This window comes from Monodon monoceros, unplaced genomic scaffold, assembly GCF_005190385.1.
Source record: "Monodon monoceros isolate NGI ecotype Baffin Bay Population unplaced genomic scaffold, NGI_Narwhal_1 Super_Scaffold_11, whole genome shotgun sequence".
Classification (NCBI taxonomy): domain Eukaryota; kingdom Metazoa; phylum Chordata; class Mammalia; order Artiodactyla; family Monodontidae; genus Monodon; species Monodon monoceros.
In genome coordinates, this window is record NW_021703767.1 from 132,679,928 (window position 1) to 132,696,149 (window position 16,222).

At 37.4% G+C, this 16,222-nt stretch overlaps 1 protein-coding gene and 1 non-coding gene across 6 annotated transcripts in view; both read right to left on the minus strand.

Annotated features, from left to right (window-relative positions):
- The window catches only part of ANKRD28 (ankyrin repeat domain 28), a 181,746-nt gene that overhangs the window by 60,753 nt on the left and 104,771 nt on the right, over window positions 1–16,222 (minus strand). For 4 of the 5 annotated variants that reach the window (XM_029214088.1, XM_029214087.1, XM_029214089.1 and 1 more), the window contains exon 4: window positions 2,738–2,808. In XM_029214088.1, coding sequence (XP_029069921.1) covers window positions 2,738–2,808 — 71 coding nt within the window. Of the gene's footprint in view, window positions 1–2,737; window positions 2,809–4,006; window positions 4,531–16,222 lie in introns of those variants that run through there. The other variant, XM_029214091.1, reaches the window with a different exon arrangement.
- On the minus strand, window positions 10,756–10,890 carry LOC114891363. Its single transcript, XR_003792475.1, has one exon. It is a non-coding gene; the product is annotated as a small nucleolar RNA SNORA18 (small nucleolar RNA).

Below are 16,222 nucleotides of genomic sequence, written 5' to 3' on the forward strand. Positions count from 1 at the left end.
CAAAGAGTATTTATTTATTCATAGCTTAGGGTCAGGCACAGGGAAAAGAAGGGCTAACACATTCCAAATAAACACAACGTTTAGGTGAACCACTAATACCTCACATGATAATATATTTTAAACTCAGTTATCTTGATAGAACTAAAATGTTAATTCCTGGAGTTAGGTTAAAAAAATAAATGCATATCCTTCAGAGGATCCAGTGTGATGTGGATGGATAGACAGATAGATAAATAAATAAATACATACACACACACACACACACACACACACACACTCACAAAGCCCTAATATTCAGAAACTGATTTATTCAGAAGAATACTCAGCATTTATGGAGAGCTAGATTGTATGCTACACTTCAAGATTGACAGTCACAAACCAGTGGTGGAGAAAAGATGGGGCAGCCAGACAATATGACCAGGTGCGTGGAAACCATGTCACGGAAGGAGAGCTGGGGAACTTGGTATAGTTAACCCGAAGCAGTCTTTCTAAACCCAAGTTCAGTGAGGGAATTAAGCCTTAAGACACCCACTGTCTGTGAGGAGTTAACTTCCTTACTATGCATCTTCAGAGATGCTAGTCATCTCTGTCCTTGGGAGAAGTGAGAAAATAGTCACTCTAATCATCTTCTGTAGAGCTTACTTCTCTCATGGTATCTCAAAAACATAAACCAAAAGCTACCTAAAATTTTGCCTTTTTATATACCCCTTTGCGGTTATGTTTTCTATTAAATGAAGTGAGTAATGTAAGTATAGCTTTCTTTTGCTCTTAGGATATGACAAGAATAATTAAAAGAACACCAGTGAAACTGATAATCTTGACTAGGTTTCCTAGCAGTTTCCCTAATCATGGCATTTTCCTTTTAAAAGAAAAATAATCCTTAGGGCTCAGGGTTTACAGAAGTTATATTTTTATGGAATGGTTACATTTTATAGCTGTTTCCCATAATCCTGCAGAAGAGTTGTAATACTACATAGCCTAGTAGTTTTTTAGGATGAAAAGCCTAAACCTTTTTTAGGTTGAAAAGCTTAAACTTAAACTTATTAGGATCTGTTGCTTTCTAACCTACAGCTTGCCCTTAAGTTCAAGCCACGTACATAGTTTTAAAAAATCAGCAGTTAGGTCTCTGGGTGGAACCTGCAATCTGCCTTTAACATTAATTATTTTTTTAAAGAATCTTTGGCCTGTTTTACAATCTCTACGAATATACAAAGTGTTCTTTCTGATGATTTAATTTGACAAAACTCCACTAAATTTAATAGACATATTTCCAAGAGTCATACCAAAAAATAGGTAAGTATGACTAATTTATCAATAGGTTGCCATGATGGCAATGTTTATCTTCCTTAACCGCCTTTATTTAAAGAAACTTCACTGCAAGAGGGCTAACCACTAACTTAAAAACATTACCATGAATTTCAGAGTTCAAAGTATTTTGGTTAATAGGTCTTAGTTTTCAGAATTCCCAGATTTGCCCAAGATCACACAGCTAGAATGTGGCAGGTGATATCTGAAGCCAGTGTCTCCTGATCCAAGTCCCACAGTTCACCAGCTGTAGCCACCAAGGACCACCGTCCCCTCCCGATCCAGAGGCTTATGGTCAACAGACCGCCTCTGTCACACCGCAGCACTTACAGTCCCTCCCTTACAGCCACCTTCTCCTCCACTCCTCTTCACTCACCCAACTCTCGTTTGGGGTTCAAGGTGTACTTCGAAATGAGGAATACAAAGAAGAATGAACAGAAAGGAGCGCCCCCAGTTTCTCCTGGGGAAACATCCTCCCAAGGCATGTGTTCCCCTTCTCTCTCCAGAACTATCTGGCCCCATGATGGGGAGAAGCAGCAGTAGCCACCCTCCCTCGTCTCCCACAATTTGAATAACTGAAGAAAACATTAATTTATACAGTCCCACCCTTGATTTAAAAAATGTTTTCAACTATCGTAAGATAGGTAAAAGGGGTGCTTTGGGCACAATGCATTTGTAAAAAGTACCCAATCCATTTTAGAAAGGCAGTAAAATGACAGAAAAAAAGAGGGTCCAGGTACTTGTGTCATCTCTGCTACTCAACAGCTGAGTGGTTTCTGGCAAATTATTAACTACACAATTCCTTAAAATATCTATCCTACAAGGATGTTATGAGGACTAGAAGATATGACAAATATAAAAATGAACTTTCTCCCAAAATGTCAGTTATCTTGAAGGTCAAACAATACACAGGATTATAAATAAAAAGGAATTGTTCTTCCTCATAAGACACCTAACATATTTTAAGATTGTATTTAGAACTGGCAACATGTGAAATCAAGTAATGTTTCTGAAACTAATTTCAGTGTTTACCTAAACAATATTTCATTTAGTCATTACACACTGCTGAGATTATTTCTTGAGCACAACCAGCAGAACCTCTGCAACACGTCTATTAGGCTACTGTGAACCAGTCAGCAGAGAAAAGCCTTGAGGAGGAATTTGTAAGATAGAAAAACAACTGCTCTCTTGTAAGAAGTACAGAAGGAGGGTTTTCTATTCTCTGCCACTTCAGACTCTCCAAGAGGCCTTAGTCACAAAAGGAAAATGGAACAATTAACTTGGTTTGAACAAATTCCAAAGTAAAGTGACCAGTCTAGGTATTTTCAGTTGCTTTATCCTTTTTTGAAAATACAGAATTTGAATATGGACTCATAGGCAGGCCTACTTAATGATTTTATATACAAAATATTTACTAAGAGAAATTTCATACCTCACTACAAGATGCAACTGCTCTGTGTAAAGGTGTCAACCATTTGTTGTCTTTGGCATTAACTCTAGCTCCTGCAACAAGAAGAAAAAAATAAATTGAAATATTTAACATAAAATATTTTAAGTAAATGTCCTGAAATACTAGTTACATATAGTCCAAATTGGATAAATAACAACTGAAAATGTAGTACTTCATTTTTATACTTTCTGCTAATAAATCACCCTTAAATTACAAAACAAAACTATCCTTTTTAATTGATATAATTATCCAGTAAGGGATTAGCTCTTTTTATTAAAAATCAAAGAAACATCATTTTATATATAGTCTAGAAAAGCCACCTTTATACAGAGCACATCCAAAATGAAAATCAGACCCCAATGTAGAATTTGTGTTAAAAACCTCAAATACTTAAATACATGAATAAGAATACTAAGACATAAAACGTAGACCATTACAAAGTCTTCATTATAATTCTTTACTAATGAATGTATCATGTTATAATGCAATACAGTAATATCAAAATAGTTCTCCAGTAATGATTAAAAATGCTTTAGTACTATAAAGTTATTTTATAAATGGATACAATGGCTATAAACTTAGGGGAAAATACTGAGAAAGGAAATGAACCAATCCACATGTCTTTCCATGTTATACCTAAAGTTCTAAAGTAGTAATAATTAAAACAAAACAACTATGTATTTTTTGTTTAAAAATCATTAAGTCAATGGACACAAATTTTCCTTAATAGAATGGAAATACAATTTAGTAAGACAATAAGTGCATTATGTAATTTGAGGGGGAAAAAAATCTATCACCTATGTAAAATCCACTGATTTGGTGCTTAAATCCCCACCAAACAGAAGCAGCACACTGTGGGATCACTCTACGTAGAAAGAAACCACCTTGACTCTCAGGACTAGAGGAACTTGCAACAGGTCCTGCACTATGAGCAATCCTAGATTTACATCTAGAATAATAACTAGCTAAGTGAGAAGAGGCTTTAGGAACCTAGTCCAACCTCCATACTTTCTAGATGATGAAATGCTGGTACAAGCAAGCAGCTCACCGCCAGAGCCAACTACAGCAGAACCAAGGATAGAACTCAGACATCCTAATGTTTACATTGTTTTGAGTGTGAGGTTCTAAGTAATAATCAAGTGCAGTGACTCCAAGTTACAGCCCGGATAACCTCTAGCTATAGGTCCCTAACTAGCTGTATGATCCCTCTGAACCTACATTTCTTCATCTATAAACCAGATCCCCTAATACCTTGTTACAAAAATTAACAGGGGAGTTCCCTGGTGGTCCAGTGGTTAGCACTCCGAGCTTCCAACGCAGGGGGCACGGGTTCAATCCCTGGTCAGGGAATTGAAATCTCACATGCAGCACGGCACAGTCAAAATACAAACAAACAAAAAAAAACCAACAAAAAAGATTAACAAACAAACCAATGTACCTAGTACATGTAGCACAGATACATTAGAGGTAGATTTTAAAAGTCTGAATGTGAGAGAAAATGAATGAAAGGCAGGTGTAGGAAATCATCCACAAGTGCAGCAGTTGAAGCTGAACTCTGTGTGGGCAGAGCCAGTGAATCATGAACCAGCAGGAGAACTTTCAAGATTGCTTAAAGCTGTGGGAGAAAGAAAGGGAGTCAGCAAAATAAAGAACCAGCCAGAGGGACCTCCCTGGTGGCAGAGTGGTTAAGAATCCGCCTGCCAATGCAGGGGACACGGGTTCGAGCCCTGGTCTGGGAAGATGCCACATGCCGCAGAGCAACTAAGCCCGTGCGCCACAACTACTGAGCCTGCGCTCTGGAGCCCACGAGCCACAACTACTGAGCCTGCATGCCTAGAGTCCATGCTCCGCAACAAGAGAAGCCACCACAATGGGAAGCCTGCACACCACAACAAAGAGTAGCCCCACTCGTCACAACTAGCGAAAGCCCACGTGCAGCAATGAAGACCCAACACAGCCAATAAAAAAAAAAAAAAAAAAAACGAACCAGAGCCAGAGACAGTGGTATATTAATGTAATAAACATAACAACTACTGACCAGGTTCTGTGGAGACCAAGATGGTGAAAAGAAGCTTTTCTGACCACAATAAAGTCAGCATTTGTTTTGGGTTAAGAGCACAAACACTTGAAATGTTCACGGGTCAGAAAGTTGGAGCCCTAGAGACAGTGAAGAGGCTCCTTCCTTCTCCCCATTTATCACTTGGAACTTCAATGGTTCTCTATAATCCCTGTACCTCTTTCTATGATTTTGTATTTATGTGCACAGTAGGAGGGCAGGTCCTGGCATTAAGGCCTGAAGGGTAGTGACACAGACACTCAAAAGACACAAGTACCCTGGAAAGACAGAAGTAGAGAAGAATGAGGCCTGAAAATGGGCCTCCAACAAATGGGAAGGGTCAGAAGTCTGATTCAAGGCATTAACCGACAAGGAAATAGAATGTGGCTGTCACAAAAAATGAGGATGATCTCTACGTGCTGATAAAGATCTGAGAAATAAAAAGTAAATATAGGGCTTCCTTGGTGGCGCAGTGGTTGAGAGTCCACTTGCAGATGCAGGGGACACGGGTTTGTGCCCCTGGTCCGGGAAAGATCCCACATGTCGTGGAGCGGCTAGGCCTGTGAGCCATGGCCACCGAGCCTGCGCGTCGGGAGCCTGTGCCCCGCAAGGGGAGAGGCCACAACAGTGAGAGGCCCGCGTACCGCCAAAAAAAAAAAAAGTAAAAACAGCAATAAGTAAGAGCTGTATGAATAATATTCTTTACTTTTACATAGAAAAAGGAAGAGTTAAGTATCTATATTTACATTTGCAAAAGGAAACCCTGGAGGAAAGCTAAGACATTAAGAACAGCGGTTGCCTATGTGTTTGCATTGGTGGTGGGGGGCAGTGAGAATTGGATGATGTGATGGGGAACTAGGGTAGAAAGGCAACTGCGCTGTAAGCTGTATACCTTTAAAGGTGTGTATATTTTAATTCGGAAATGAAACTGAAATACTACATGTTCAAAAAGTGAAATGTACTGAAGAGGAAATGAAATGAAAGGAGTGGTCATGAAAAAACACTCCAAGAATTTGGCTTCAAGTGCAAAGAAAAAATGGGAAAGCAGGAAGAGGGTGAAGATAGTCTTTCTTTTGGAAATGGGTTATCAGATATACAACTGAAGGAAGAAAATCTAATATTTATGGTGCATTTGGCAGCCCAAAGTAAAAAACCTGCTTGCTTCCTTCTTCCATTTTAAGTTACAATAATTAACTAATTAATTAAATCGTCTTTCTTTCTCTTTTAATAAAAAATTCAAAGTTAATTTTATCAAAAACATGAGTGACTATAACAAATAATCCACTAGTGGCTTAACGAGGACACATCATGCTGCCACTTGCAACTAGTAGACAACTTGATAAAAAATTTGGCTTGCTTTTTTTTAAAGATTCTAAAGATACTTAACTGCAGGAAGATCAGCACAATGGGATTTTAGACATCTAATCATATCCTATCTCAGAAGACACTCGTGTTAAGTCATCTTCTAGTAACACTAATCAGATATTTTAATTCCTTGGAAATTAAAGGTCAAGTATGTAATGGTTGAGCTATCTCTAAGGACACAATACAACAAATATCTCCCCTGCCCACATGGGTAAATTAGTATGTGCTTTATATATTAACAGACGAACATGGCATAGCAAGGTCCATTATAAGAGCAGCAGTTGGCTGCACAATGAAAAATGGCTTAAGAACAATAAACATGGCAGTGCACATCAGATGTCCAGGCTACCAGAGCTCATCTCATGTGAGCTCTCTGAAGGTAACCAGACTTCTGTTCCACACAGAGCTCCAAAATTAGCTACATATTCATATACACACTACAAAGTAATTCCAGTAATGGAAAAGACATTTCCAGAGTAAAGTAATCCAACAGCTGAAAACTAGCCACAAAGAAGATGAAGACAGGGAAAAGAGAAGGAGAGGGGAGGGAGAGAGAGAAGGAGATGGGGAGGGGAGAGGGAGAGAGAGGCGGGGGATGGAGGGAGACAGAGAGGAGGAAGAGGGGGAGGGGAACAGACCTAGGGGGAAGGGGAGAGAGTGGGAAAGGGGAAGATGGGGAGGGAGAGAAGGGAAGAGGGAGGGAGGGAGGGCAGGAAAAGAAAGAAATCCTATCCACTGAAAACACAAAATAGTCTTCCTAGAGAGAAATAAAACCAAATGTAACAGCTCCAAGTAGCATCATCACAGGCTCTCTACCTGGCAGAGTATAATATTTGTGATTCCAAAGGATGATCTTAAGTCACAAGAAAAGATTAATTTCTTTACTATTTCCTAATCATTAAAACAGGAAAGAACATAAAATAGCAGCGCCATCTCAACTGCTGCAGTCAGGCTACCGGGAGACCCTGTGGTAGGAGAAGCACTGCTGTGGAAGCTGAAGACAAGACAGCAATTTGAGGATGATGTCACTGATGACCACTGCAAACTGACACCCAAAGAAAGCCTTCGGAGTGCTAGCAGCATATCTAGAAAAACCCAAGGTTGTTATGCCCCACTGTATAAATCAAAGATTGTCTTTACTAGACTCCCTTTCACCCACAAATCCATCAAATGTACATCAACTGAGCTTTCCCTTAAGAAGGACAAGCAGCCAGAACCTACGTCACATCAAATATCTGAATTTGGATTCACCTTTCCAGAACAGAGATGTGATCAGATTTCCAATACGTTAAAAGCAAAAAGAAAACAAAAAATCAACTGCAGGGTCATCCAAACAGCTTGGTTGTATCCATTTGATACCACAGTTATATTATACAGAAAAATCCAGATAACCTTCTTCCTTTCACCCAATCTTTTCATTTACTAATTCACACATATAAAATATATTCTGAAACAATAGTTTTTTAAAAGAAAAAACATATTTAAGGTAAAATTTCTTCCAGAATTAGATAAATGTCTACTACACTTAGAGATAAAACGAAAGTAATTTTAAAAAATAAAAAATCTGGTTCACTTTTATCAGTCAAGCCTGGGCTCTTGCCAGCAATGTAGCTGAAGAGAGGTCTGGACATATGAGGAGGCAGTCAGGGGTCAGCGGATGGAGCCCAGGAGTAAGACCTGTGATCTAATAATGGCTCTGTAACCAGCAGGCTGTGTGACCTGGGGCTGCTCCTCATATGCCTACGCCTTCATTTTGGTAATAATAATCCTAGTGTGTGCGCGCCCATGCGCGTCTCTTCTCTCTCTCAAGGGAGGCTAGGCCCCAGGTTAAAACAACACAGGGAGCACCTGTTTCTGAGCTCTACAAAGGCAGGCACCAAATCACAAATGTCCCATGTGGCTCTAGGTCTCATTCCGCAAGAAGACTAATTCACCTGCTTTCTCCCTAATCTGATCACTCACCAAGATCCGCCAATTCTTTGATTTTTGAACCTCAGTTATCAGTAAAATAAGAGCTGTGGTAAATGATCTCTACGATCCATTTCCAGTGATAATATTCTACCCTATTTTGAAATACTCAGAATAAGTTATTTCATGCTTATTAAATACCTTGCCTTACTTTAACATTAAATAGGTAAGATAATATCTTTATAATCAATGCCAGGGATCTTCAAATTACAGCCCACAGACTGCCAGCCACCTATTTTAAAATAAAGTTTTACTGCAACATAGCTACACCTATTCACTTACGTGTTAAATAAGTAGCTTTCACATCACAGGAGTAGAGATGAGTAGTTGCCAGTGTGTCTGTATGACCCTTCACATAAAAAGTCTATCAGCCTCTGATCTAGGTGAAGTACCTGAGATTTGATGCTATTAAAATTATTTCTATTTTCCTATTTGTTTGTAATAATTATAGTCCCACTAATAATTTTCTAAAACTTCTGTTTGCAGAGCATAGCTTTTTTCTCTGCTCCTAAGCCACAGAGGAGATAGTCCCTATACAGTGAGCTGGGCCAGGAGCCAAGTACTTTTAGCACTCTTCCCAAACTGGAAATAATGCTTTCCTTTGGCTGTCTACCAAAAGCGGTGGCAAAAGCTTCAGATTCCGTTTTCAGGTTGGGAGAAGAATGAGCAAAAAGCAAGTACATTTCCACTTTTCCACCTGTGATGCTAGACCACCCCCCCACCCCCACCAAGCTAGTGCACTGTATCATTTAAGAGGGTGTTATGGATATATAGATATTGTGGGTTGAACTGTGTCCCCACCACCAAATTCATATGCTGAAGTTCTAACCCCAGCACCTCAGGGTCTTCACAGAGGTAATTAAGTTAAAATGAGGTGTTCTTTTTTTTTAGCATGGGCCCTAATGCAATATGACTGGATCCTTATAAGCATTAGAAATTTGGACATAGACATGTACCGATGGAAGACATAAGGCGGTCATCTACAAGCCAAGGAGAAAGTCCTAGAACAGATCCTTCTCTCACAGCTTTCAGAAGAAACTGACTCTGCCAACACCTTGATCTTGTACTTCCAGCTTCCAGAACTGTGAGAAAATAAATTTTGTTGTTTAAGCCACTCATCTTGTAGTAATTTGTGATGGCAGCCCTAGTAAATTTATATACCAACACTGCAGTCTTTCAAAGGTCACACACTTTAGGTCTAATTCTTATTACCAGAAACACAGTATACATATTTCCTTATTAAGAACTTTATTTTCTATAAAAGGCCAATTAAATGATTAACTAATACAACACATTATTTAACCACCTAACACATGCTATAAACAGCCTGAGGTACTGGTAAACCTATGTTTGAAAAATATAAGCATTACACGAATAGCTCCCATAAAAATATCTATATTTAGGCAGCCAGTAAATTTAGTCCTTAAAACAGAAGTTCTTCAACAAAAGTTATTTTCTATACAAATTTTACTAAATGCTAAGTAGATGGGGGTGGGTAGAGTGTAGAGGGGAGCACAGTTCAGACTGCAGCAGAGTTAAGAGTCAGATAGCCTGAACTCCACAGTCAGATAGCCTGGGTCTGACTTACTATGCTGGCTCTAGCTTTTATTAGCAGTATAACTTTCAGCCAGGTATCACATCTCTAAATGCTTTCACTTCCTTTATCTATAATAATACCTTCAGAGTTGAGGATAAAATGAGGTCATAAATGAAAAAGCTAAATTTAACACAGTACTTGAGATATAGTAAGCACTCACTGCTTCCAATTACTTTGCTCCATTCAATAATAATTGTAAGAGTAATTCTACTAGACTCTAGTGTTACTATATAGATTCTACGGAAGGATTCACTTGTTTGATTACATATAACATGTCAAAAGTTATACCCCTCATCCATGAATCTTAAAAATGCATCATGGACATCAAGTGAAGTTTCTTCAGGAAGGCTGCCAATTCGACTAAAAGAGCATGTTTGTGTGCATGCCCTTTTGCCCCCTTCTCTCCACTGTTTGTGTCCTAGAATCCCTATCTAACACCCTTTTAGATGATCTAGAGGTCATCCACAGGAGAATCTCCCTTTATAACACAGAAGAACAAGGTAAGGCTGTGCTACAGGAGAGATCAAGCAAGAATCTTCGTTATTTATTTTTTTAAAGGTTTTTTTTAAAATTATGTGTATCACAAAGTTATTTAAGTCAATAAATTTTTAAGGAATTTCGAATGTTCTGATTCTTTCCACTGCCAATCACCTTAGTTCCTCCAAACTCATAATCTTCAAGATAAAACAGCCCTTTCAAAAAGAAGCTATCATGTGAGTCAGCCCACAATTCTTTTAGTTAGGCTTCTTTGATCTCCAATGAAATATGGACACACTTCAAAATTCCCCACCTGTAATCTCTGGGATCCAATTTCCTCAAGCGATTTACTTTAGGACCGTGTTTAGGGTCAGGCGATGGATCTGCCTGGTTCTGAATTTGACACCCTCTAAAAATGTATTAGGTTCAAATCATATTCACTCCTAAGCCATCACACCCTAGAACAGTACAGATCATTGGGATATGCCAATACTTAAGATAAAAAGTTTGTTAGGTTTTTCATAGTTTACTTGGCAGCTCTGTCTTGTAGTTCTTTCCCACAGATCTAACAGGTAGTTCTATGAGTAAAGGAAACCACACAGTTAATCTATGAGGCGTTTTTTGCCCCTCCCGACTCCAAACAGATGTTCTGGAAAAAGCATATTCCTCAATGATATATAATGGCAGTCCAGTGGTTAGGACTCCACGCTTTCACTGCTAACAGCCCGGGTTCAATCCCTGGTAGGGGAACTAAGATCCCACAAGCTGCATGGTGTGGCCAAAAAAAAAAACAAAAAACAAAAAAACTTAAAGGATTCAGCACAGGACTAGAGCAAAAATATACAAAAGCAGAGTAAACTGAGCAAAATACAGTTAATAGGTAAATATATTTGAAAGAAATTATCCCAGGAAAGGAGAGGAAGAATTTGTGAACTACTCTTTATACACAACTTCAGAGAAATTAAGTTCTGAACAGAGACCTCAAAGAAAAGCTCCAAGAAAGAGGTAAAACAATGCAAAGAGATGAGAGCTGGCAGATCAGGAAAGAGAAAAGGAAAATAAAGCAATCAAAGATAAAAGCCTAGAAACAACAAAAAGCAGAGTAGACATGTCTTACAACACAGTCAAGAATCTGAAGCCACAGCCAGAGTGAATCTTTAAAAAACTAGGTCAGCCTCTGTCCCTCCACCTAAAACTCCCCATTGGTTTTCCACATCACTTTAAGGGCCAAAGCAAGTCTTTACCTGGAACACCCCCAACCTCTGCGTTACCTCCTACTGCTTTTTTTCACTTGCCTCCAAACACGCTACACCTCACAGTGTTTGTTCTTGCTAATCTCTTAATTCCACTAAACATCTGCACCATATGCAAGGCTCGCTTCCATACTTGCTTATCTCCCCGAATGTCACTGAATCCTAACTGATAACCCAACACAAAATAGCAACTGATCCCCACCCAACATACCATTCCTTTAATTTTTCCATAGCAAATATCAACACATGACAAACTATATATTAACTTGCTACTATCTCCCCCACTAAAACATAAACTCCATAAAGGCTGGGACTTCATTTATTTTATTCACTGCTCTACCACAGCACCTAGAATGGTACCTGCTATGCAGCCAGGCTCATTAAGTATTTGTTGAATGAATGAAGGATAGGTAAAAGGAAATAACTTAAAACTAAATTTAAAGACAAAATTACAATCAGAAAATAGCTGATAAAGACAGATGAAGGATATCCATTTTAGTAGCAAAACACACTGCACAAAAATTTACTGACAGAAAAACACACGGAAATAAAACATGTAAAGATGCAATGAAAGATATAAATGAAATAAAAATCCGAATTTCAAAACTAAAAGTGTACATTCACATAATGCCCTAGCAAAAAGAATCAAGAGATTTAGCCTAGGAAAGTTAGCATGAATTTCAGGGATAAAGAATTGAATCCTACAGGCATCCAGGCAGAAGAGAATGGACTATGGTGGTGGAAAGTGTAATGAGGGGACGGAATGTAAGCAGAGAGGAGCTCAATTCAAGACTTTCACTCAACGCTAGAAGACAGTGGAGTAACATCTACAATATTGAAAGGGAAAAGCACAAATTGAGAATTTTATAACTAGCTAATCTACCCTTCAACTAAATTAAAAAAAAGAAATGGTCCAAAATAAATAAGATACCACAGAATACAATATCCATGAGCTCTTACAGAAAATATAAAAACAAAAACTACTTGATGATGAGGTCTATTCAACCAAAAGACATCAAAATTTTAAAACCTGGGAATAGAGAAGCTATGAATAAGGACAGAGTGCGTGTGTGGTAAAACAGCGGGAATTATGATTACAAATTAAACTGTAACGTCGTAATTCTTGACAATGGAAACACAAGAGTGAAACAAATTACAAAACGTTACTTCCTAACTTCTCACCACAGTAAATCAGAAAACCACCAAAACCTGAAACATAAACATCCATGAACATCGAAGTACACGGCTCTAAGCAATGATCAATTTCTTTATATTCTTCACTTTTCGTTTTAGAGAAATATTTTAGGAACTATTTATTCCTTGCCATGGATACCAAAGTAGTTTTTATAATATGAAATTATAGTAATTTACTTTATTGTGTGTTCTTATTGGAGCATACCATGACTTTTGTATAATGCAAGAGCTAAATGGAGATTATTATTTCACATTGCTTAACTTTCTTAAGATTACACTAAAGTTAACCTAATTACTATTGTAACATGTCACTGGTAACTAACACGAAGGGTAAGAACAGTCTACCCTAAACTTTTCAGTAACAATTTTCATTACTAATTACAAACAAATTAGCCTAATCTTGTTGTCTACTTTCCCGTTCATGTATTTAATTCTCTTCTTTAGGGAATTATCAGGTCAAACACTTAGTTTCAATTCTAATTTATAACTTATTAAAAATCCATTCAATACAATTATAAGGCTATTTTGAAATCAGGGTATGTAAATTAGTGTATACCTTGGGCCTCAACAACCATGGCATTCAAACCAAATTTAAGCAGAACCCGTGAAACACCACTACAGAACCTCAAGAGTGTACATATACCGTTTGAAGACTACTGTTCTGGGTGATAATTATTTTTCCCCCAGTTTTATTATATAATTGACATATAACATTATATTAGTTTAAGATGTAGAACAAAATGATATGACATATAATATAGAAATGATTACTACAATAAGTTAACATCCATCACCTCACATAGTTAAAATTTTTTTCTTGTGATGAGACTTTTAAGCTTGCATCCCCAGAACTATCTTATAACTAGAAGTTTGTACCATTTGACCACCTTTACTCATTTCCTCCACCCCCCACTTGTCTACCTCTGGCACCAATCTATTCTCTGTTTCTATCAATTTGGTTTTTGTAGATTCCACATATAAGTGAGATTATGAATTATTTGTCTTTCTCTGACTTATTTCATCTAGCATAATGCCCTCAAGGTCCATCCATATTGCTGCAAATGGCAGGATTTGCTTCTTTTTTTACAGCCAAATAATATTTCAATGTATGCATTTACCACATCATCTTTATTCATCCATTGACATACATTTAGATTGTTTCCATGTCTTGGCTATTGTGAATAATGCTGCAATTAACATGCCTGTATCTCTTTGAGATGGTAATTTTGTTTCCTTTGGATATACACACAGATGTGGGTTTGCTGGATCATATGGCAGTTCTTTTTTTAATTTTTTGAGGAACCTCCATACTGTTTTCCACGGTGGCTATACCAATTTATATTCCCACCAACAGGGGTTTTCCTTTTCTCTACATCCCTACTAATACTTGTTAATGCTTGTTTCTTTTTTTTAATGATAGCCATTCTAACAAGTATGAGGTGGTATCTCATTGTGGTTTTGCTTTGCACTTCCCTGATGATTAGTGATGTTGAACACTTTTTCATGTACCTTTGGCCATATCTCTGTCTTCTTTGGAAAAATGTGTATTCAGTCCCTCTGGCTGACTTTTAACCAGATTGGTTTGTCTGTTTTTTGCTACTGAGTTATATGAGTTCTTTATATATTTTGGATATCAATCCCTTATTAGATATATAATTTGCACATTACTTTCTCCTATTCTGTACGTTGCCTTTTCATTTTGTTGGTTTCCTTTGCTATGCAGAAAGAAGCTTTGTAGTTTGATATAGTCCCACTTGTTACATCTGATTTTGTTTTCTTTGTTTTTAGTGTCAAATCTAAAATATCATCGCCAAGACTGAGTCCAAGGAGCTTACCCTGTATGTTTTCTTCTATGAGTTTTATGATTTGGGGTCTTATGTTCAAGTCTTTAACCCATTTTGAATTGATTTTTGTGTATGGTGTAAGATAGTTGCCCAGTTTTCCCACCACCATTTATTGAAGAGATGGTCCTTTCCCCATTGTCTATTCTTAGCTCCTTTGCCTTAATCGATCACAATATGCACAAGTTTATTTTGGGGCTCTCTTTTGTTCCACTGATCTCTGTGTCTGTTTTTATGCCAATACTATACTGTTTTGATTATTACAGCTCTGTAATACAGTTTAAAAATCAGGAAGTTCCAGTTTTAATGTTCTTTCTCAAGAATGCTTTGGCTACTTGGGTCTTTGTGGTTCCATACATATTTTAGGACTGTTTTATTCTACTTCTGTGAAAAATGCCACTGGAATTTTGATAGGGATTGCACTGAACCTGTAGATTGCTTTGGGTAGTATGGACATTTTAACAATATTAATTCTTCCAATCCACGAGCACAGAATATCTTTCCATTTCTTTGTGCCTTCCTCAATTTCTTTCATCAATGTCTTATAGTTTTCAGTGTACAGCTCTTTCACTTCCTTGGTTAAATTTATTCCTAGGTATTTTACTCTTTTTGATGCAATCATAAATAGAACTATTTTATTAATTTCTCTTTCTGATAGTTATTAGTATATACAAGCACACAGATTTTTGTATATTGATTTTAGATCCTGCAACTTTACTAAATTTGTTTATCATTTCTAATAGTTTTTTGATGGAGTCTTTATAGTTTTCTATATGTAATAAGTCACCTGCAAAAAGAGACTTCTTCCTTTCCAATCTGAACACTTTTAATTTCTTTTTCTTGCCTAACTGCTATGGCTAGGACTTCTAGGACTGTTGAAAAAGTGATCAGACTGGGTATTCTCACCATGCCCCTGATTTCAGAGGAAAAGGTTTCAGCTTTTCAGCTTTAAGTATGTTCACTGTGGGCCTGCCATATATGGACTTTATTATGTTGAGGTATAGTCCCTCTATACTTACTTTGTTCAGAGTTTTTACCACGAGTAGGTGTTGAATTTTGTCAAACGCTCTTTCTGCATCTATTGAGATGATCATATGATTTTTAGCCTCATTTTCTTAAGGCGTGTATCACACTGATTGATTTGTGGAAGGTGAACCATCCTTGCATCCCTGTAATAAATTCCACTTGATCATGATGTATGATCCTTTTAATGTATTGTTGAATTTAGTTTATTAATATTTTATTAAAGATTTTTGCATCTATGTTCATCTGGGAAATTGGGGTGTAACTTCCTTTTTTTGTAGTGTCTTTTTCTGATTTTGGTATCAGGGTAATGCTGACCTCAAATGAGGTTGGAAGCATTCCTTCCTCTTCAAATTTTGGAACAGTTTGAGGAAGACAGGTATTAACTCCTCTTTAAATGTTTGGTAGAATTCACCTGTGAAGCCATCTGGTCCTGGATATATTATTAAAGCAGAATATGCCTCAATTAAGAGGAAGCATTATTTTTCTCTTGAACCTCCTCAGTTCTTACCTCTAGTAAATTTCAGCTGAAAACTAGTGAGCTAGCATCCACAGAGGAACAGACATCTTCAAGGAAGTACATCAGTGATAAAGTTATTCATAAAGAAACTAATATAAGAATATTAGCTTGGTCCATAAGTGACTGTAATTCTATAAGATCATGTAATTTGTTATAAAAACCACATTTAAAAA